The 22,096-nt window shown below is 44.4% G+C and overlaps 1 protein-coding gene across 1 annotated transcript in view; it reads right to left on the reverse strand.

Annotated features, from left to right (window-relative positions):
- Window positions 1-22,096, reverse strand: part of LOC137562609 (A.superbus venom factor 1-like) — a 554,872-nt gene that overhangs the window by 323,986 nt on the left and 208,790 nt on the right. Inside the window, exons 16-17 of the mRNA XM_068274112.1 lie at window positions 15,017-15,103; window positions 8,760-8,954 (exon numbers count right to left, since the gene is read on the reverse strand). Coding sequence (XP_068130213.1) covers window positions 8,760-8,954; window positions 15,017-15,103 — 282 coding nt within the window. The remainder of the gene's footprint in view (window positions 1-8,759; window positions 8,955-15,016; window positions 15,104-22,096) is intronic.

Below are 22,096 nucleotides of genomic sequence, written 5' to 3' on the forward strand. Positions count from 1 at the left end.
TCAGCTGGGTCCTTGCCAGTCTTATAGATCAGCTTAATGTGGGCCTCATTACCTGAAGTCGGTATGGGTTTACCATCCAGTATCGAATTATATAGGGAGTTGAGTGTAGGTGCTATATCTGTTTTTAGGATTTTAAAATATTCCGATGGTAGCCCATCAGGGCCTGGGGCTTTATGATTATGTGATCCCTTAATAGTGGCAAGGACTTCCTGCTCTGTGATAGGGCTATTCAGTTCCTCTAAATTTTCCTCTGTCAGCTTCCGCAGAGTGACCTTCTCCAGGAATGATTCTCCCAGTGGTCTAGGTACCGCTCCTGGTGACTCATAAAATTGTCTATAATGTTCATAGAAAATTCTGTTAACATCCTTAGGTAGGTGGACTAGGCTTTTTTCTTTAGTTCTAAGAGAGTGGATATTGGTGAAAGGGTTTTGAGGTTTGGCCAATTTAGAAATGAGTCTGCCTGATTTTTCCCCATATTTATAAAAGAAGAGCTGCTTATAAGGTACTGCAAGAGTTTCTCTGACCTTAAGCCAGTGGTCGACTTCTTTTTTTTCGTTTAGCCAGTTTTGTCTATTTATCTCAGTGGGTTTTGATTTATATTCCGTGTAAGCTTGTCTGACTTGCTTTACATGTCTTTCGTATTCCTGCTGGCTCTGCTTTTTCTTTGCTGCTACATAAGATATAATCCTTCCCCTTATGACCGCTTTGGATGCATCCCAAAAGAGATGTGGCTTGTCTTTATGTTGTTTATTATCTGAGGCATATTCCTGCCACCAATATAAAAGGTCTTGGTGGAACTTGTCGTCTCCATATAGGTATTGCGGAAATCTCTATAAGATATCCGTACCGTGGGGTATTTTTTCCTCCAGAGAAATAGAAATAGGTGCGTGATCAGATATGATCATGTCATGAATTGTTGCCTCTCTAATTTTGCTAAGTAAATTTGGGGACAGTAAAAGGTAATCAATGCGCGAAGAGGAGGCATGTACCTGTGAGTGGAAAGAAAATTCGCGGTCATAAGGGTGTAGGAAACGCCAACTGTCTGATAGGCCCAACTCAGCAACCAGCGTGGCTAGGTGAGTGGGCTTTTGGTGGTGACCCTCGCTATGTTTACCAGACCTATCTTCAGCCACGCTGATCACGTCATTAAAGTCTCCTCCCACTATCAAATTGGAAAAAGATTTTTCCGACAGTTTCCATTGCATCGACTGCATGAATGATTTAGGGTTAGTATTTGGTCCGTATACATTAAATATTGTATATGTTTCCCCCGGTATCTGAAGGGTGACATAGGCCCATCTCCCCTCCTCATCAGAGCCCGATTCCAAAATTTCCGCCCTCAATGATTTTTTTTACCAGGATCAGTACTCCCGCTTTTTTTTCCCATTGCTGGAGAGCCAACCACATGTGCCACCCACTTTTTTTTCATAAATGACATTTCTGAGGTGCCCAGATGTGTCTCTTGCAATAAAGCCACATCTGCCTGAAGGCTTTTCAGGTGTCTTAGAATTTGACCTCTTTTAGCAGGAGTCCGTAGCCCCTTCACATTCCATGAGTAGATTTTAATTACCATGGATCGTATTTAAGTATGATTACACAGCTGGTAGGGCCCATGTCATCCTTCACCCCTTTTATCCTAACCTTGGTTTTACGTTTCAAAGAGAGAGCAGATCCCTTTTCCCTTTCTAAACCCTCCCCCCTCCCTAAATCATCAAAGTAAAGCTTAAACCTGAGAGTGGAGATAAAGAGTTTTCTAAAGATATAAACATTTAATGGAATACAGTTCTCCTCTCTCAAACTCCCAGTATATAACAGGTTTACCATTTCTTCGGTATGGACTTCTCTTTTTTCCCGCATGGGAAGAGTCTATGCAGTCTTTTGCTTCTTTGCAGCTGCCTTACAGGCATAATTTGTCCACTATGTTAACCGAGGTAAAGCTAGAAAAACAGCAGTAATATATTTCAGCGATATATTAAAAGAGAAAAAGACAGTGTTCTAATACTATGAGCGGGGGCAATCCAGCCCAGCATAGCAGACATGTGATTGCTTCCGTACATTACCCATCTCCTTCTGCTGATTCAGCTGGTGGTAGTAACGGTGGAAGGTTTTTGAGATATGCACGGGCTTCTTTTGGTTCACGAAAGAACAAGATGTTGTCATCCTCTTCCGTAACTTTAAGTAGTGCCGGATAAAGCAAGGCAAATTTCATCTGTCGATGGTAGAGTTCTGTACAAACTGCACCGAAGAGCTGACGCTTTTTAGTGACCTCTGCTGAATAGTCATTGAATATGCGTAATGTCGTCCCGAGTAGTTTAAAGGATTCCCTCAGGGCCTTATACGCATTTAAGACTTTCATTTTGTCGTTGTAATCCAGATATCTGACAATCACAGTTCTTGAGGACTTTACGTTGTTTTCTTTGGGAGGCCCAATTCTGTGCGCTCTCTCTACGCGTAGTGGGGCTATGATCTTTAAGGCCTCTGGTATGGTGGTTTCGCAAAGTGTCTGTAGATCCCCTGGCTTGCACGACTCTGGCACTCCAATAATTCTTAAGTTATTGCGACGAGAGCGATTCTCCAAGTCGTCAAGTTTTTCTTTAAAGCTTGTGTTTTCTGTGGTCAGGTCCTTAATGGTGTTTTGGGCTGTTTGTAGATCTGATTCGCATCGCTCAAGTCTGGTTTCTGCCTCGTGGATTTGCTTGGAGTGCTTCTGCAACTTTTGGTTAATGGCCGCCAAGGACCTCGTGACTGCGGCCTCCACTATTGTTTGTAGGTCTGGTGCAATGCGTTTGCAACCTCTTTAGCGATATGTCAGTGATCGTCATCTTTGAGATGGGTGCTCGGTCTCTCATCAAACTCATCCGAGTCTGTTCCCCAATCTCCATCATCTTTGTCTTTGCGGGGAAGGCTTGCCTGCTTTTTTTCCGGCTGTGGCGCCATCTTGGGCTGGGTGCTCCGCTCGAGTTTCTCCTTGCTTGTCTCCGTTATTAAATATCAGCGCCGGTCTTGGAGTTGTTTGTTTAGTGAGTGTGGACTGTGGGCCACCCTTTGTATCTTCCGTAAGGGTGTTTAAGTGTGGCTAAGCCACTGTTTCAGAGGCGGCTGCTCGGAGCTCCTCTCAGTTGCGACCGTTCATGCAGGCGCCGGAACCGGAAGTCGTACCTAGGGCATTTGACAACCGGTGCTGGGAATTATAAGACACCCCCCAAAAAAAAGTGAATATGGCATACTAAGCATGCCACATCAGGTAATGCCAGATATACTGTAGGTGCCACTAGTACAGATAATATAGTTACCCCAGTAAAGGTAGCATAGTTGCCCCTAGTATAAGTAGTATAGTTGCCCCCAGTATAGCTAGTATAGTTGCCCCCAGTGTAGGTAGTATAGTTGCCCCCAGTGAAGCTAGCATAGGTGCCACTAGTGTAGTTAGTATAGTTGCCCCCAGTCTAGGTAGTATAACTAGTTTAGTTGCCCCCAGTATAGCTAGTATAATTTCCTCCAGTGTAGGTAGTATAGTTTCCCCCAGTGTGGGTATTTTAGTTGCCCCCAGTATATCTAGTTTAGTTGCTCCCATATAGCCAGTTACATTTCCTCCAGTATAGCTAGTATAGTTGCCCCCAGTGTAGGTAGTATAGTTGCCCCCAGTGAAGCTAGTATAGTTACCCTTAGTGTAGTTAGTATAGTTGCCCCCAGTGTAGGTAGTTTAGTTGCCCCCAGTGTAGGTAGTATAGTTTCCCCCAGTATAGGTAGTTTGGTTGCCACCAGTATAGCTAGTATAGTTGCCCGCAGTATAGCTAGTATAGTTGCCCCCATTGTAGGTATTATAGTTGCCCCCATTGTAGGTAGTATAGTTGCCCCCATTGTAGGTAGTATAGTTGACCCCAGTGAAGCTACTATAGTTGCCTACAGTGTAGGTAGTTTAGTTTCCCCCAGTGTAGGTAGTATAGTCACCCCCAGTATAGCTAGTATAGTTGCCCCCTATGTAGGTAATATAGTTGCCCCCTAGTGTAGGTAGTTTAGTTTCCCAAGTGTAGCTAGTATAGTTGCCCGCAGTATAGCTAGTATAGTTGCCCCAGTATAGCTAGTATAGTTGTTATAGCTAGTATAGTTGCCCCTAGTGTAGGTAGTATAGTTGCCCCCAGTGAAGCTAGTATAGTTGCCCCCAGTGTATGTAGTATAGCTGCCCCAGTGTAGGTAGTTTAGTTGCCCCCAGTGTAGGTAGTTTAGTTGCCCCCAATGTAGGTAGTATAATTTCCCCCAGTGTAGGTAGTTTAGTTGCCTCCAGTATAGCTAGTATAGTTGCCCCCAGTATAGCTTGTATAGTTACCCCCAGTATAACTAGTATAGTTGCCCCCAGTGTAGGTAGTATAGTTGCCCCCAGTGTAGGTAGTATAGTTGCCTCCAGTATAGCTAGTATAGCTCCCCCCAGTGTAGGTAGTATAGTTTCCCCCAGAAGAGCTAGTATAGTTTCCCCCAGTGTAGGTGTGAGAAAACGCGGAAAAGCCGCCGCGGGTACTCAGAGCAAGGCAGCTGATTCCGCGTCCAACGCGGCAGGTTGCGCGCATGGGTCTGCATCCACTGGCATGACGGAGCGCGATGAAACCGCCGCATGCCTAATGAACAAGGCAGCGGATTCCGCGTCAGATGCGGATGTTTGCACGCATAGGCATATTTCTGACAGTACTGCTGAACGCGGAGGAACCGCCGTATGCTTGGACAGCGGTGCGGCTGGTTCCGCATCCAACACAGCAGAAACATTACAACACATGTCTGGTGTGGCTGGGACTGATAGTCCACACAGGTTCAGGAGGACGCGCGCGCGCGCATGGAGAGGCAGAGCCTTTATGACAGTCAGAAGGGTGTTAGCTGACCAAGCCAGTCAGCTGACAATTCCAGCAGTTTTCATTGGTCCAGCACTTAGGGGTGGCGCTGGAGAGCGCTGGGGTATATATACTGGGTGCTGGCTATTTCTCTGGTGTCTGGCGTTGCGATCACTACGTGGTAGCACTCAGACCTTCTGTCATTATCTGTGTTATTATCTGAGTTATTATCTAGACCAGTTTCCAAGGTGTTGATGACCAAGGAGCTCACACCTTAGTCTAGGAATCCTGTTACCATCTGTGTTATTATCTAGACCAGTTCTGGTGTTGATGATCTAGGAACTCACACCAAAGTCTAGGCATTGTTGATTATTTGTTATGACCTTCTGCTTTCCTGACCACTCTTCTGATCTCTGATTAGGTACTTTGCTATATCTGATACTCTGCTGCCAAACTCTGCTAGTCTTAGGATTCCTCATCTGTCTCCTGTCTCTGTACTTTATCTGTCTGTGTGTTGACGACCTGGCCTGCCCGACCTCGAGAACTATCTCCCCAGCTAGAGATAGTTCACAGGCTGTTTGTGACATCCCTCCATTGGTGTCACTCACACTCTGGTCCTTCCCACTCTCAGCCTGACTCCACCCCTTGGGGAGCCTCAGGCCTTTGGAAGGAGCCTGTTCTCTGGGCAGTACCCTTTACTGCCCTGCACCCTATATACGGGTGCTCTCCTCAAAGTATTACTGTTGCACATAACACTCATATTACCTGGTGTCCAGAGGTTAGAGATATATCTGATTATCGGTGATACTGCAGATCATCAATAATCGGCTATATATCTGTATTCTCGGTGATACTGCAGATCACCGGTAACCAGATCCTCTCTGTGTTACACTGATCGTTACAGTAGGTAGTTTCGTTGCCCCAATATAGCTAGTATAGTGGCCCCCAGTATAGCTAGTAAGTATTTGGCTTGAGGAGGAATGCCCTATAAACTATATGAAAGGAACACAATTATGCAATGAGAAAAAGTTTATTTCGGATGCACTTTAAAAAAATTGTTAGTACATTTTCACCTATTTTTTGGTAAGTTTTCCTTTGCGAAGTGCTAGAAAGTTAATTTAAAAGGAAGTTGAAAAATTATCCCCTAGGAGAAAACTTTCTCCTGAGTTTTCTCCTAGGAGATAATTTTCCATCTTGCATTTAAAATACTTTGAAGCTCCCAGCAAGCAGGGAGATATTTAGGATAATTTGGGAGTACTTTTCACCTACTTTGCAGTACTTTTTCCATTGCAGAGTGCTAAAAATGTATTTTAAACAGAAGATAAAAATGATCTCCTAGGAGAAAACTTAGGAAAAAAAGTGAATTGAACAAGGGCCTTAGGCCTCTATTCAATTTTTTTTTTTTACTATGTTTTCTCCATAGTTACAGGTAGTGGTTGACGAGTAGTGGCAGCTAGTGATTGACAAGTAGTAGTAGGCAGTTGCCACTGCCTGTGATGAGTAGTGACTAGGGATAGTCAAAAATGCCAATTTCTGATTCCACAAATATTCCGATTTTTCAATTTTGGTGATGAGTAGTGTCAGTGGATGACAAGTAATCCAGGGTAGTACTGAGTCATAAATTGTGACAGCTAATGGGTGATAAGCAGTAGGTAATGGGTGAGGAGTAGTGGCAGGTAGAGGGTGACAAGTAGTAATATGATGCAGTGCCTAACAAGTAGTGACTACTACTGGGTGACTAGTTGAGGTAGGTAGCAGTGGATGAGGATATACTGACACACAGTAAGTGCCAAGCAGTGACTAATAAGTAGTAGCAAGTAATGAGAAGTGACAGGTAGTGGGTGAAAGTCATGGCATATGCTAGTAGGTCACAATAGTGGCAGTGGGTGGTAGTCAGTAACAACTAGTGATAGTAGGTAATAGTGGTGGTAGGCAGTGGTGCTCATCCGGATTACCCAGATATCCGAACTTTTTTCAGCTATCCGATTCGGATTCCGGATTTCTGTGCAAATCCGAATAGCACTATGCGGATATTTGGCCGCATACCTGGATATCCGCGGATATCTGTTGGATATCCGAATCCGAATACTTTAACTAAGGAGATGACGTCATTGAGCCAATCAGAGGGCTCCCAGCAGAAGCCCTAGCAACCAATCACAGAGGGGAACTCTGGCCAGTCCCCCCCCCCCCGTATATAAAGAGGCGGCCATGTTGAGGGAACTCGTCCTTGCTTTGTGACTGCACACTGAGAGACACTCCAGTGCTGTTTGGCTAAAGCAAGTGCTTTCTACTGTGTTAAACCCAGCATTTTTGCACATAGACACCTGTACTATACCACTCTTTTATTGTTGTTTAGCTAGCTTGTTGTATTGTGATTTTAGTTAGTGTGTGTGTCTGTGACAGTCTCTGCTGCAGCCTGAAGCAGCTTTGCTAGTTAGGTGTCTGTGTCTGTGTGTGTGCTGTTTGTGCACACAGGCCAGGCCTGTGCTATTAGCTACAGTATAGTTTAGGGCATAGGGATTACTGTGTTATTGTGTAGTTATTACTGCAGTGCTTAGTTGTTAAGAGACTAGTACTGTGTCTGTGTTAGGTACAGATCATCAGCGCATTTCTGCTGTGCTGCTGATTGTCAATGTGTGTGACAGATAGACCGTCCGTTAGTGTGCACACTGTTTTCTTCTTCTACTCAGTTGTCTGTCAACCCCTGTGCTGATTCATCAAAGTCCAACGCCGATTTCAATAAAGTGCAAGTACCCCACATCCATCCGGTGACATCATCACACAAACATGAAGTGGCTAGAAATCATTATGCCTGCCTTACCACCCTTTACCACCACCTCCAGGCTCCGTCTTGAGTCATAAGCCTGGTTCAAATTTTTTTTACAGCCGTGGTACCAACACACCAGGTGCCATGGTCTATCTAAACACAATTGCTGTGTAATTTTTTTGGAGGCGTCTGTGCTATCCAAGTTGTGGGAAGGCCCCAACTGCGGCAGTACGACCGCTTCCAGGAACCTTTCCTTTGTAATGTTTTAACTGTGCCGTGGTACCAACACTAGGTGCAATGGTGAACTATCTAAACACAATTGCTGTGTAATTTTCTTGGAGGAGTCTGAGCTGAAAACTGTGATGTCCCAGTTGGACACAATGTGGGTTGCACGACCGCTGTCTGGAACCTAGTCCTGATGTTAATTTACAGCCATTTTTTTTGTATTTTTAACTCCCCACATAATAAATTAGTGTTTCCCTTTAAAGACATGATGCTACATGCATCATTTACCTCAAAAAACATTTTGGAAGCAATTTATAGGCCACTTCCGGTTTTTCTATCCGGATATCTGAATCCACCCGGATATCCCGGATAATGCGTTCGGATATCCGCATCTACGTGGATATCAGAACGTCAAGTAATGATAGGTAGTGGTGAAAGATGGAAGTGGTAGTCAAATAGTGACAGGGATACTGTGTGAATAGTTACATAGTTACATATTTACATGCATAGTTTGGTTAGAAAAAGACATTCATCCATCAAGTCCAACCAGGAAAAATAAACAAATAAATAAAATAAAAATAAAACACCATCCTGAACCCGCATATATCCCAGTTGATCCAGGGGAAGGCAAAAAAACCTTACAAGGCTGGTCCAATTAGCCTTAAAAGGGAAAAATTCCTTCCCGACTCTAGAGGGCAGTCAGATAAATCACTGGATCAACCCTTCCAGGAATTACCTAAGTATAGCTGTGGATGCCCTTCAATGCAAGGAATAGCAGTGGCAGGTAGTAGTGGGTACAGGTAATAAGAGATGACAAGTAGTGGGTGATGAGAAGTGATGGGTGGTAGTGAGCAATGATGAGTTGTGACAGACAGTTAGTAATTGCTGACAAGTAGTAGTGGGTATTAGTGGGGACAAGCAGTGACAGATAGTAGTGGGTGCGTTTTTACCTCTTGCTAATTCACTTGCGCCAGGCTTCTCAGCTTCTTTCTTTTTCTCAATGGCTCTGCAGCAGTCCAAGAAAGCCTTAACACAGTTCTCTCCATGCGCTATAAGACGAGAACGACGCTCGCAGGATTGTCCCATTGGGTTGGTTATCATGCCATCCATACAGCAAGTTCTGTCTTGGCCTCCATACTTTGAAGCTGAAAAATTAAATTTAGAGAACTGAATGGGAAATGGTTTTTGGAGAACCTGACATTTTTTTGAGAATTCTAAAAATATACACTTGCATTATTGTCTGTGCACCTACTATGGATAGCAATCAGTCATGGCCGCAATTAGTGGGGAACTACCAGTGCTGGATCACTACTGGGTCCAATAAAAAAACAGTGAAGTGGCCCATCTTCCCGGTACTGCCTCCTACCATATAAACAGTCCCATCTGCTGAAGCTGGTCCTCATCCTCCCATGGTGGTGCCCAAATTTCAACAGCCCTCCAGCACCCAAATTTCCTACTTCCTCAGAAAAAATCCTCCCCCCGCATGTGTAAATTGAGCACTGCCAGGAGGAGAGGAGAAAACAGACCGTTAAAAAAAATTGCAAATTTTTATTTGTCCTTATTGTAGCTCTATGTAATACATTGATTGTGGAGTCATACGGTCAAGGGCCACACATTTTTTTAATAGATATCTAAAATAGGTTTAGTTACACCACAAGGGGATGCTAGCACCCAACTATAACAGATTTACCAGAGCATAGCTAAGGGGAAAAAGGATGCAGAAGGCCCTTTCGGTAAATAGTCACCGTAGGCGCCTATAATAAAAAATGCATTTTGCGGCATGATTTGGGCACATGACAGCGGCCGCCTCAGCGCAGAATTTTTAAAATATTGCACCTTCAGTGTTGTCCCTAAACAAATATAGATACATAATTACAAAAATTACAGCAAGTCAACTGCCCATTTGTCAAAAAGAGGAATCTTTTACAATAAGGTATTTTTGGAGATTTTTTTTTCAATGTATTGCAGCAAAACTGAGTATTTTTATGACAATGCTACAATTATTGCAATAGAACAGGGGTAGGGAACCTATGGCTCGAGAGCCAGATGTGGCTCTTTTGAAGGCTTTATCTGGTTCACAGTTAGGTGTAGAGATGGCCCGAACGGTTCAAACGCGAACTTATTCGCGCAAACTTCGGTGGCTCGCATCGTGGTGAACTGCGAACTATATGCAAGTTCAACCCACCCCCTATACTACATCATTATGGTCAACTTTGACCCTCTAGATCACAGTCAGCAGACACAGGGTAGCCAATCAGGCTACACTCCCTCCTGGAGCCCCCCCCCCCCCTTATAAAACGCAGGCAGCGTCAGCCTTTTCGCTCACTCGTGTGGCTGCAGTAATTAGAGAAGGGAGAGAACCTGATGACATTGGGAAAGCTTAGTTAGGCTCTTGTGTTAGGCTGGTTAGCTTGCTCCTTGCTTTTACTTATTACTAAAAAGAACTCCTATTTTGTGTGTGTGTGTGTGTGTGTGTGTGTGTGTGTGTGTGTGTGTGTGTGTGTGTGTGTGTGTGTGTGTGTGTGTGTGTGTGTGTGTGTGTGTGTGTGTGTGTGTGTGTGTGTGTGTGTGTGTGTGTGTGTGTGCGTCCCACAGACACTTGTGTTGCATATACAGCCCTGTCAGTCAGTCGCAGCTGCTGGACCTTGGCCCTTTGGTAATTCCTACTGTGCCACTGCCAGGCCAAGCACATTCAGTGACTATCTGTGTTTGACAGCTGCACATTTGTAATACTAATCCCTGCATACCTGTTCAGTAGTGCACCTACACACGTGAACGCACGCAGTGTTATATACCACCAGTCACTGCACCTGTTCACGGTACCTGTGTGTGTGTGACAGCTGTACATTTGTAATACCAATCCCTGCATACCTGTTCAGTAGTGCACCTACCTATGTGAGAGCGCATGCAATGTTATGTACCACCAGTCACTGCACCTGTTCACGGTACCTGTGTGTGTGTGACAGGTGCACATTTGTAATACCAATCACTGCATACCTTCCTGTTCAGTGCACCTACCTACGTGAGCGCACGCAGTGTTATATACCACCAGTCATTGCACCTGTTCACGGTACCTGTGTGTGTGTGACAGCTGCACATTTGTAATACCAATCCCTGCATACCTGTTCAGTAGTGCACCTACCTACGTGAGCGCACGCAGCGTTATATACCACCAGTCACTGCACCTGTTCACGGTACCTGCGTGTGTGTGACAGCTGTACATTTGTAATACCAATCCCTGCATACCTGTTCAGTAGTGCACCTACCTATGTGAGCGCATGCAATGTTATGTACCACCAGTCACTGCACCTGTTCACGGTACCTGTGTGTGTGTGACAGCTGCACATTTGTAATACCAATCACTGCATACCTTCCTGTTCAGTGCACCTACCTACGTGAGCGCACGCAGTGTTATATACCACCAGTCATTGCACCTGTTCACGGTACCTGTGTGTGTGTGACAGCTGCACATTTGTAATACCAATCCCTGCATACCTGTTCAGTAGTGCACCTACCTACGTGAGCGCACGCAGCGTTATATACCACCAGTCACTGCACCTGTTCACAGTACCTGTGTGTGTGTGACAGCTGCACATTTGTAATACCAATCCCTGCATACCTGTTCAGTAGTGCACCTACCTACGTGAGCGCACACAGTGTTATATACCACCAGTCACTGCACCTGTTCGTGGTATCTGTGTGTGTGTGTGACAGCTGCACATTCGTAATACCAATCCCTGCATACCTGTTCAGTAGAGCACCTACCTACGTGAGCGCATGCAGTGTTATATACCACCACTCACTGCACCTGTTCACGGTACCTGTGTGTGTGTGACAGCTGCACATTTGTAATATCAATCACTGCATACCTACCTGTTCAGTGCACCCACCTACGTGAGCGCACGCAGTGTTATATACCACCAATCATTGCACCTGTTCACGGTACCTGACTATTTAGCACAGAACACCTAATCTTCCCCAGCCACTAGCGCTACCAGAGCCGGGACAAGGTCCTTTAGCACCCAAGGCTGAGACTGCAAAGTGCGCCCTTCCATCCCTCCCACCCCAGCTGTCACACACTGATTGCTATTAGACTAATAGGTGCCCCAGGGCCCCCAACCTCCCCAACACCTTAATCTCTAGCTATCTGGCTAGCAGTCACTGCTATGTATCCCCTTTTCTTATTTCTCTCTGCTTCAAACACAATTGGGAATGACAGCTGAATGAATTGTGCTCCCCCTCCTACACTGCGCCCTGAGGCTGGAGCCTCTTCAGCCTCTGCCTCGGCCCGGCCCTGAGCGCTACTACAAGCACCACATCTGCTGCATTTGACACTTCGCAGGAGTTATTTGGTGGGGAATTCACTGATTCACAGCCATTATTGTTACAACAAGTTGAAGGCGCTAAGCAAGTTACACCACCTCATATGTCTGAGTTAGGCGTAAGGTGTGAGGAGGAAGATGATGAAGTACCTGCTGTTGGTGCAGTTTTGGAGTTGTCTGATGAAAGCAAAGCTGGGGAGGATGATTATGATGATGATGATGATGATTAGAGATGGCCCGAACGGTTCCAGGCGAACTTTGGGTGGTTCGCGTTCGCCAGCGAAGGCGAACTTTTTCGGAGGTTCAATTTGCCCCCATAATGCTCCATTAGAGTCAACTTTCACCCTCTACATCACAGTCAGCAGGCACATTGTCCCCAATCAGACTACACTCACTCCTAAAGCCCTCCCCTCTCCCCTCTCCCCCCCCCCCCCTTATAAAAGGCACGGTTCTACAGCCGTTTTACTCAGTCGTCTGCCTACAGTAATTAGTTAAGGGACAGCTGTTGACAGACTCTGCTAGGGAAAGTTTAGTTAGGCTCGTGTAGGCTTGTTAGCTTGCTCCTGGCTGATTGTTATTCCTAGCACCCCACAACAGCCTCCTTCCCCCCTCCTCCGGAGGAAGAGGGTCTTGTCTTCCAGGGAATTGTAGGATTTCAAAAGCCAGCTTACATACATTGGCCGGGAATCGAACCCCGGTCTAGTGCTTGGTAGGCAGGTCTCCTCACCACTATACCACCACTACATGCTGAAGCCAGCCTAGCATGTACCATTATGATATATCCAAGAGAAAAATGAGCTTGCTTAGGGAGTTGTAGGATGTCAAAAGCCAACTCACATACATTGGCCGGGAATCAAACCCAGGTCAACTGCTTGGAGGGCAGCTATGCTCACCACTATTCCACCAACACTACAGGCTGAAGTCAGCCTAGCTGGCCTGGGAAGGATGAAAAGCTAGGTGGCCATGCAACCATTCCAGCTAACCTAAAGCTTACTTGTGTCTTACAACACATTGGCTTAAGACTTCAACTACAGGAAAGGCCCAGGAGTAGTCTTAGCTACCGTAATATCTATGTTAAGGCAGGGCCCTTATTAAACTTTCTCTTACAGGGCTATGAAAACCGTTTTGCCCATGTGATAAAGCGAGGTGCAAAAATAAAATCATGCCTAGCAGAGGTTGGTTTTGATCCATCAACCTCTGGGTTATGGGCCCAGCACACATCTGCTGCGCCACTCTGCAGTCTGCTTACATTTGTTTACAATCTTCAAGTTTAAGAAGGGTACATTAGTTGAACTAGTTACACTACAATCTATGTTACAGCAAAGCCCTAATGACACTTTCTCTTAAAATGAATGAGGCATGGATCCCGGCTACTGCCCGCCCGAAGACTAAGTCAGTCCCCACGCACAGCATCTCTGCCTGCACACCAGGTGACTGTCTGCCCCAAGACTAAGTCGCTAACCACACAGCATCTCTGCCTGCATGCTGCTTGACTGCCTTCTCCACCACCACCAAAAGGGTCCAGGACTCCAGGCGGATTCCTGAATTTTTAAGGCTGCTGCTAGCAGCGGCCGCTATAATAATTTTTCTGGTGCGTGTACATGCCTGCCTAATTTTTCTGGCTTCACTGCAGCTGCAACAACAAAACAAAAACCATGTACATATGTCAATTCCCCTTCGTGATCATTACCTTGCCGCGGTGAAGGGGCTTGCATATCACAATGAAGCAATGACCAACGGCTATATGAGGGGGCACACCCAAGATAAAAAGGTTGTTGCTTCATTGTGAACAGACCAAATTCGATCAGCTGGACAGTCACTATTGTTCTGTCATTGAGCTACCTCAGTCCGGCGACCATATGGGCTTGAAAACCGCCATGGCCTGCACTCTCGCTGTGGTGTGCACCAGTCCAGCACGACCGTCTCTACGCAAACAGCTGTTTGTGGTGCGTTACACAGTGAGTTTGGTCTGTCAGTGTGAAACAGTACTCTAATTACACTCCCTGATTGATGTATACACATGCAGGGCCGGATTTAGGCCAAGGCCACCTAGCCCATGGCCTAGGGCACCACAGTAATTCGGGCACCAAGGCAGCAGGCTAAACTGGTGCAGCATTTGTAAGCTTGCAAATGCTGCAATGCATGGAGATAAGGCTAGTGCCTGACCATGGCACTCTGCTGCTACTCACCTGTGCAGCAGTCTCTTTGCTCTCTGTGCATGTTTGCATTGTGGCCGGCAGCTAGGGACTTGGGCTGCATTGGAGATGGAAAGGGAGAGGAAGCTTCTGCACTGTAGATGAGTGCAGAAATGAGTGACACTGATGGCTGCTGCGGTGTAAAGGTGAGCTGGAAGGGGGGTGGGAAAAGGAGAGATTCAGGGAGTAATTTGGCTGACTATACTGGAGGGAAAGGGGGGAAGGGGTCATCAGGCTACCTATACTAGAGGGAAGGGGGAGAGGTCATCTGGCTTCCTATACTGGGGGGATCATCGGGTTACCTATACTAGAGGGAAGGGGAAGGGGTCATCTGGCTACCTATACTAGAGGGAAGGGTCATCTCGCTATATTGAAGGGGGGCGGTTGGTGAAAGTGGCCTTGGGTGATAAAGAGTACAAATCCGGCCCTGTACACATGCAAGATGTTTTAAAGCACTTTAGGCCTCCAATTTAGCATGCAATGTGATTTTTTTCTCTTAAAACGCTGCTGTGCGTCAAATCCAGATTTTTTCCCGAGACTTTTGGCATGTATCCCACTCAAAACCTCAGATGTTAGACCCCTTGAAACATCTTTTCCATCACTTTTGTGGCCAGCATAAATGTTTCTATTTTTTTTTATTTTTTTTTTATTTATATTATATTTGTATAAATCATTCTGCCCCAATTTTACCTTGGGTGTTTTTGAATTGGAGTATCATCGCTGTATCTCGTCTTTTTCGAGTCACTGTACTTCTATCGTGACTTTGACAGGAATACTCTGAAGAAAAGAGACAACGTCACACATTAAAAAGTGAATAAAGTCACACATTAAAAAGTGACAGTTCTGAGTCCTGGTCCACTTCAACCGCTAAAGTTGTCCCAATTGACTCTAATGCAATCTGCCCCAGAATCTACTGGAACATTTGCAACAATGTAAAAAGCGGATTTTAAGGCAAAATATGAAAAAAAGTTTAGTAAGTGAAAATGTCCTCTCTGCAAGATCAAATTTTTATTTGCCTGCTCATCTCTTAACACACAGCAGGCCATATCCTATCGTCAAACTCAACAGTGTTAACCACCAAATCTTTTTTTTACCTACACTTGTTACTTTCACTTTTATGAATCAACATGCCTTGTGATTCAAGGCATGTTTATTCATTCACAGGCACTTTGGTTGGCTCAGAGAGCACACGTTTCCCTTCACCACATGTTTCCCCATAGACTTATCGTTGCTCCTTCTGGATGACTATAGTCGCCCAGATAGGATAAAGTGGTTAAAATAACTTTTTACCACTTTGAAACTGAAACATTTCCAAAAGGTACTATCTAATTATTTTGAGCATTTTCTTGCTTGCTGGTGGTTTAACAGTCTTTCTGTTGCCAAGGTGTGAACATATCACCTAGGAGAAAACTAAAAAGAAAATTGTATATGGACCAGGGGCATAACTAGAAATAACCGGGCCTCCCTGCTAAAAATTTGGATGCCCCCCCTTCTGGGGCCCGCTCAGGGCCATTTTGGGTGGCAAAAGGGGTTGCAGCATGAAGGGAAAGCGTGGACACACATCGGCGGGGAGGTCTGCCAAGGAGGTCCATCTCTAAGTGCCTCATGCTACTTTCTGTTTAAACAGGAAGTAGTGCCAGACACTTAGAGATCGGAACCTCCGGCGCATGTGTGGATGTATGTGTTTCTGCCTTCCGCCGCTGCCACTGATGATTGATGCAGGAGGGGAGCGCTCAGGGAAGAGCCCAAAGTAAGGGAGGGGGGACTGTCCCCTCTCCCCATCGATGTGTGGCCGCACTTTCACCTCATGCTGCGACCCCTCCTGCCCCCCAAAACAGCTCTGAGCGGGCCCCGAGCCCCCTGCGGGTGCAGCAGCTGCATCCCCTATTGTTCTGCCAGTGATATGGACCCATATATTTAAGCTTTTGACATGCAATTGATTTTGCATAATCCATCCTTAACCCATTCAGGTTCCGTCGTTTTCATGTGAGAAATGTTCACCTCCCATTCATTAGCCTATAACTTTATCACTACTTATCACAATGCACTGATCTATATCTTGTTTTTTCCGCCACCAATTAGGCTTTCTTTGGGGGGTACATTTTGCTAAGAGCCACTTTACTGTAAATGCATTTTAACAGGAAGAATAAGAAAAAACGGAAAAAATTCATTATTTCTCAATTTTCAGCCATTATAGTTTTAAAATAATACATGCCTCCATAATTAAAACTCACGTATTGTATTTGCCCATATATCCAGGTTATAACACTGTTAAAATTATGTCCCTATCACAATGTATGGCAACAATATTTTATTTGGAAATAAAGGTGCATTTTTTCCGTTTTGCATCTATCACTATTTACAAGTTTAAAATAAAAAAAATATAGAAATATTTCATCTTTACATTGATATTTAAAAAGTTTAGACCCTTAGGTAAATATTTACATGTTTTTTGTTTTTTTATTGTAATGTTTTTTTTTTTTTATTGTAAACATTTTATTTGGGTAGTTTTGGGAGGATGGGAGGTAAACAATAGATTTATAATGTAAATGTGTGTTAATTTTAAATTATTTTTTTTACAGGTGCAGTATTACTTTTTGGCCACAAGATGGCGGCCATGAGTTTGTTTACATGACGTCACTCTAAGCGTAACACACGCTTAGAGTGTCGCATTGGGCAGGGAACGGCCAGAAAAGGCGCAGCTTCTGAGAGAAGCTGTCGCTTTTTCAGCGGGGGAGAGGAATCAATGATCGGGCACCGTAGCCCGATACATTGATTCCCTGGCTACCGAATCCGCGGCCGGGAGTGCGCGTGCACGCGCGTGATCGGCCGCGGGAGCGCGCGGTAGCGCGCATGGTTCCTGGACGTAGTAATAGGTTAAAGTGGTCTGAAATTCTGAGATTACATTCAATAAAAATGGGTTTTCCTACTTTTATTACCCATATTGTTACCATATTTGTGCACAAGTAATATTTTTTGTTTACAAATGACAGGATCCCAAAGTACAATTTATCCCCTTTGAAAGCTGCCAATGCATTTTATTCAAGCTGCTTTTTGTTATACATTAAAGTGAAATATTGCTGTCTGGAGGCTTCGGAAGTGTTTGGGAGCTCGAGTACTGCACAAGCACAGTATGGAGCCATCTGTCTTTGGGAGGACTCAGCTACCGAAGGGAGACTCAAACGGAGGAGCTACCGCTGCAACGAGGGCACTGGGAGAGAAGGTAAGTATCTGGCTTTTTCTTTAAACGATTCCCAATGACTTTAAAAAAATTCTAGTGAGCTGTTCTGAACTGTGTGCATGGGCTCTTTTTAGACGTTAAACACAATGTAACAACTAAAGAATGTAAACAAAAGATACCATAATTTTCCCTTCGGATCGGATCCTAAGCTGAAGGGGCTTTCCATGGCAGGAAAAAGTGCTGTCCTGTGTTTAACTGAATGTTGTTCTGCTGTATTTTATTTATTTATTTATTTTGTGTAAGTAGCTTTAAAGCTGTAAGGAATTTTTAGAGCAAAGGAGAAATGCTGCGTTTCAGAACACTTTAATTACGCAAAATTGAATGTAATTTTGTGCTGACTTTAGCAGTTAACAGCAAAGCCCCCATATATGCTATCATCACTAAAATTGCTACTTAAATTAAGGGACTTAAGTTTTTGAGATAATCGATTTTGAAAATGCAAAGGAAAAGGGAGTTTTAAACTTTAATTTCTCTGAGTTTTAAAACCATTTTTCCTTTGCATATTCAAAATCAATTATCTCAAAAACTACAAGGTTTTTTTTAAAAAAAAAAATGTATTTACTTATTCCCAATATTCCCCTTAACATACGTAGCGTGTTTTGGTGATGACTGATAACATATATGGGGGTTTTGCTATTAGCCGCTAAAATTGGCCCAAAATTACGGATGGATTATGTTTACATGTAAAATGAATTACACAGTTTCCTGAAATTCTGCATTGCGATTTTGCATTGTAATTGCGAATTACGATGCAAAATTATGATTGTGCGAAACTTGTGCTCATCACTACTATTTGGTACTTTTTTCAATTGCAGAGTGCTCAAAAGATATTTTGAATAGAAGATGTGAAATGATCTACTAGGAGAAAGTTTTGGAGAAGAAGTGAATTAAATAAGGGCCATCAAGTCTTATCTTTGTAATTCATTATTAAATAATAATAATAACCTTCCTATTTAATTTGCTGGCAGCTGAACTGGTACTAAGCTCAAGCTGGGTTTCTTGGTAACCATGCCAACTGTGCTCTATTTGGAGTACAGATTACCAAAAAACTAACAACTCTTAAGCCTGGAACACACATTTAATTTTGATTGGCCAATGATTGGCCATTTTCACCTCTTCCATGTAGTATGAGAGCTTAACTACACAATCTGTTCACAGTATTCAAAATCTGTTGGCTCTCATATTACTTGGAAGTGGTGAAATTGGCCAATCATTGGTTAATAAAAATTGGATGTGTGTATGCACCCTAAAGGTGGCCACACACCATACAATTAAAAGATCAAATTTTTCACCAATTCAATCATTTCAATCAGTTGAAAAATTGAAAGTTTTTCTTTGTTTTTGATCGATAAATCCAATCGAATTTCCCATTTTTTCGATTTTTGGAGATTGGACATGTTGGAAATGTCAGACCAACTTTATCAAGAATTGTATGGATTGTCAATTACTTAATGTACAGTTCCAATCAATTTTTCAATTATTTTATTCATAATTTGGGAAAAATTGAACTTAGGTGTGTGGTACATTGGTCAGATTTTTGAATTGTTACAATCAGTCAGAAAAATTGATTGAATTGAACAAATATTTAAAAAACATTTGTAGGGTGTGTGGCCACCTTTAGTCTCTGTTTGGAACTCTGTGGGGTGACTGTGTTTTAAATGCACATAAAAACCATGTAGACAAATAAAACAGACAATAAATCATAGTAATCCCAGCCATGCATACCCATTCCATATCCAAAGTTATTGTTTCATATCAATATGACAATATGACTAAAAATAACAAATAAAAACAGTATTACATTAAAATACCACCAACACAGTAGTGACATTTAAAAAAACATGTCTACACATATGTATAAGACATATTTCGTACTTCTTGGACAGCACACCTATCTTGCTTCAACGGCTGTGCCAGGTCTAGCCTGTGTGGCTAATACAGACTTGATGCAAGCAAAAAAGTAAAGATGACCAGCACTTGCCAATTCTTAAAAAGCAGAATATTTATTCACAAAAAAGAGTGAATAAATATAGCCATGACATCCGGACTCCCAGAATGTAACTATAGCTCTTGGTAGTAAATATAGCTCTTAGCTGCATACAATGGCATGAGGACTTCCTCCAGAGTAGGTTACGCCTCCATTGCAGCCAGGGATGGTCATAGTCAGCCAACTTCGCTACACTGGAAATACGCGTAGTTTTACGCAATTACGCTTTGCCAAACTACGGGTTCAAAAAACAAATATTCGCTTCGTATGCATTTTGTAGAATACGCGTTAAAATACGCAATTATGCATAGTGCGAAGCGTAGTGTATGCGGATACTTATGCCCGTATGCAGAAAATTGTACGCATTAATTTCTTTAGAAATGCATGTACTGGGAACCCTTCTATGCGTACATTCCCCTTTCCAATGCGTAAATTTTTATGCATACAATCGCATGCGGAAAATTAGCCGCGAGTAACGCATTCGTAGTTCACTATGCAATACCCATGTTAACTACGCATAGTGGGCGTAAGCTACGCGTAGCGGTACTTCGCTACGCGTAAATTCGTAAGCGTAGGTTTGAAACTTCGCCTATGAACTACGAGGCGTAGATGCGAACTACGATGCGTAAATTCGCACTGGCGTAGTTTCTGCTCATCCCTAATTGCAGCCCAATTCTAGTCACAACGGACTGTCGCCGTTTCGAACGGATAAACCGCTCTTTGTCAACTGAAAGCAATATTCTGCTTTTTAAGAATTGGCAAGTGCTGGTCATCTTTACTTTTTTGCATATGTATAAGACATACTGTACATTTCTCCCAGAGTTAAGTGCACTGTCTTCCTGTGTTGCTGTCACTTTCAATAAGTAGTAAAAATATGACTAGGGATGATCGGAAATTCCAATTTCCGTTTCCGCCGAAAACCCGCATTCCGCCATTGCCAATTACCGCTACTGATTCCGCTTTCTGCTAACGATTTCCACATTCCGATGTGAATTTTCACAGTAATTTCCTGTAACAAAACGCAGAAGCGCAGCCGCTCGCTCTCAGAGCGGGGCGGCTTCTTCCGCATCCAGCATGGCGCCCCCGCCGCATGGAGGAGCCGCCGCATGCCGCGTGAGCAGCGGTGAACGCGGAAAGGCCGCCGCGTGCAGTGCGGCTGCTCCCGCGGTGGACGCCAGGGAGAGTGCTGGTGTGGCTGGGACTCGTAGTCCACCAGCAGTTAGAGTGACGCGCGCGCGCACTGAGGCAGAGCATATATGACGGTCAGAAGTGAGTCAGCTGACCAGGCTGGTCAGCTGACTGTGGCCCCACTCCTCATTGGTCCAGCACTTGGGGAGGTGCTGGAGGGGGGCCTGTGTATATATACTGCAGGATGTTCAGTTGCTGGTTGTCTGGCGTTGCGAACACATACGTGGGAGCACTCAGACCTGTAGTCAGATCCTTAAGTGTGCCGGGACCAGCTGGAGCTGTAATCTTACACTTAGCTAGATTCTGTTGATAGCTTAAAGTACTAGTTTGATTGTGATTATCTGTTATGACCCTTTGCCTGCCTGACTATTCTCCTGAACTCTAATCTTGTACCTTGCCATTCTGATACTCTGTTGCCGTACCCCGGCTCGTCCTTAGACTCTGCTCTGCCTCCTGATCTTGTACCTCGATATTTCTGATACCCTGTTGTCGAACCCTGCCTGTACCTAGACTCCGCCTCTGCCTTCTGAATCTGTACTTTATCTGTCCGTGTGTTACAACCTGGCTTGTCCGACCTCGAGAACCGACCTTACTATTGGAGGCAGTTCCTCGTCCTGTTAGTGACACTTCCTCCTGAGTGTCACTTTCAGACTAACCTTCCTACTGTCAGCCTGACTCCTCCCGCCTTGGAGAGTTCAGGTCTTCGGAAGGAAGCCGTGCAGTACTCCTCACTGCACTGAGGCCCAGTCCTCTAGTGTTACTGTTACACCAAACACTACACTCTACTCAGGTGAACAGAGGTTAGCTGGTATATCGGATTATCGGTGATACTGCAGATCACTTATAATCTGGTATACATCTGTATTCCCAGTGATACTGCAGATCACCGGTAATCAGATCCTCTCTGTGCTTCACCGTTCGTTACAGAACGTCAGACCAAAAACAAAATGGACGCACGCACTGGTCCTCTGGGTGAACTTGCCACTTCGGTGGATAATGTCAATCGAGTGCTGGGTGAACACAAAGCATTGATTGAGGCTCTGACAGGGTCCGTCCAAACCCTCCAGATGTCAGTGGATGAAGTGCGATCCCCTCCTAGCGCAGACATACGCATGCCCGTTCCAAAACGGTTCTCTGGCCACAGATCTGACTTCCGCAATTTTAGGAGTGTTATCATATTTTGAATTAAGACCCCGATCCTCTGGTACTGAGGCCCAGAGAGTCACGTTCATCAAAACTTTACTGGCCGGTGACTCTCAGACCTGGGCATATAACCTGCCCGCTAGAGACACAGCTCTGACCTCAGTAGAGGAATTCTTTAAGGCCATGGCAGTAATTTACGACGACCCAGACC

Source organism: Hyperolius riggenbachi, chromosome 3, assembly GCF_040937935.1.
Source record: "Hyperolius riggenbachi isolate aHypRig1 chromosome 3, aHypRig1.pri, whole genome shotgun sequence".
Taxonomy (NCBI): Eukaryota; Metazoa; Chordata; class Amphibia; order Anura; family Hyperoliidae; genus Hyperolius; species Hyperolius riggenbachi.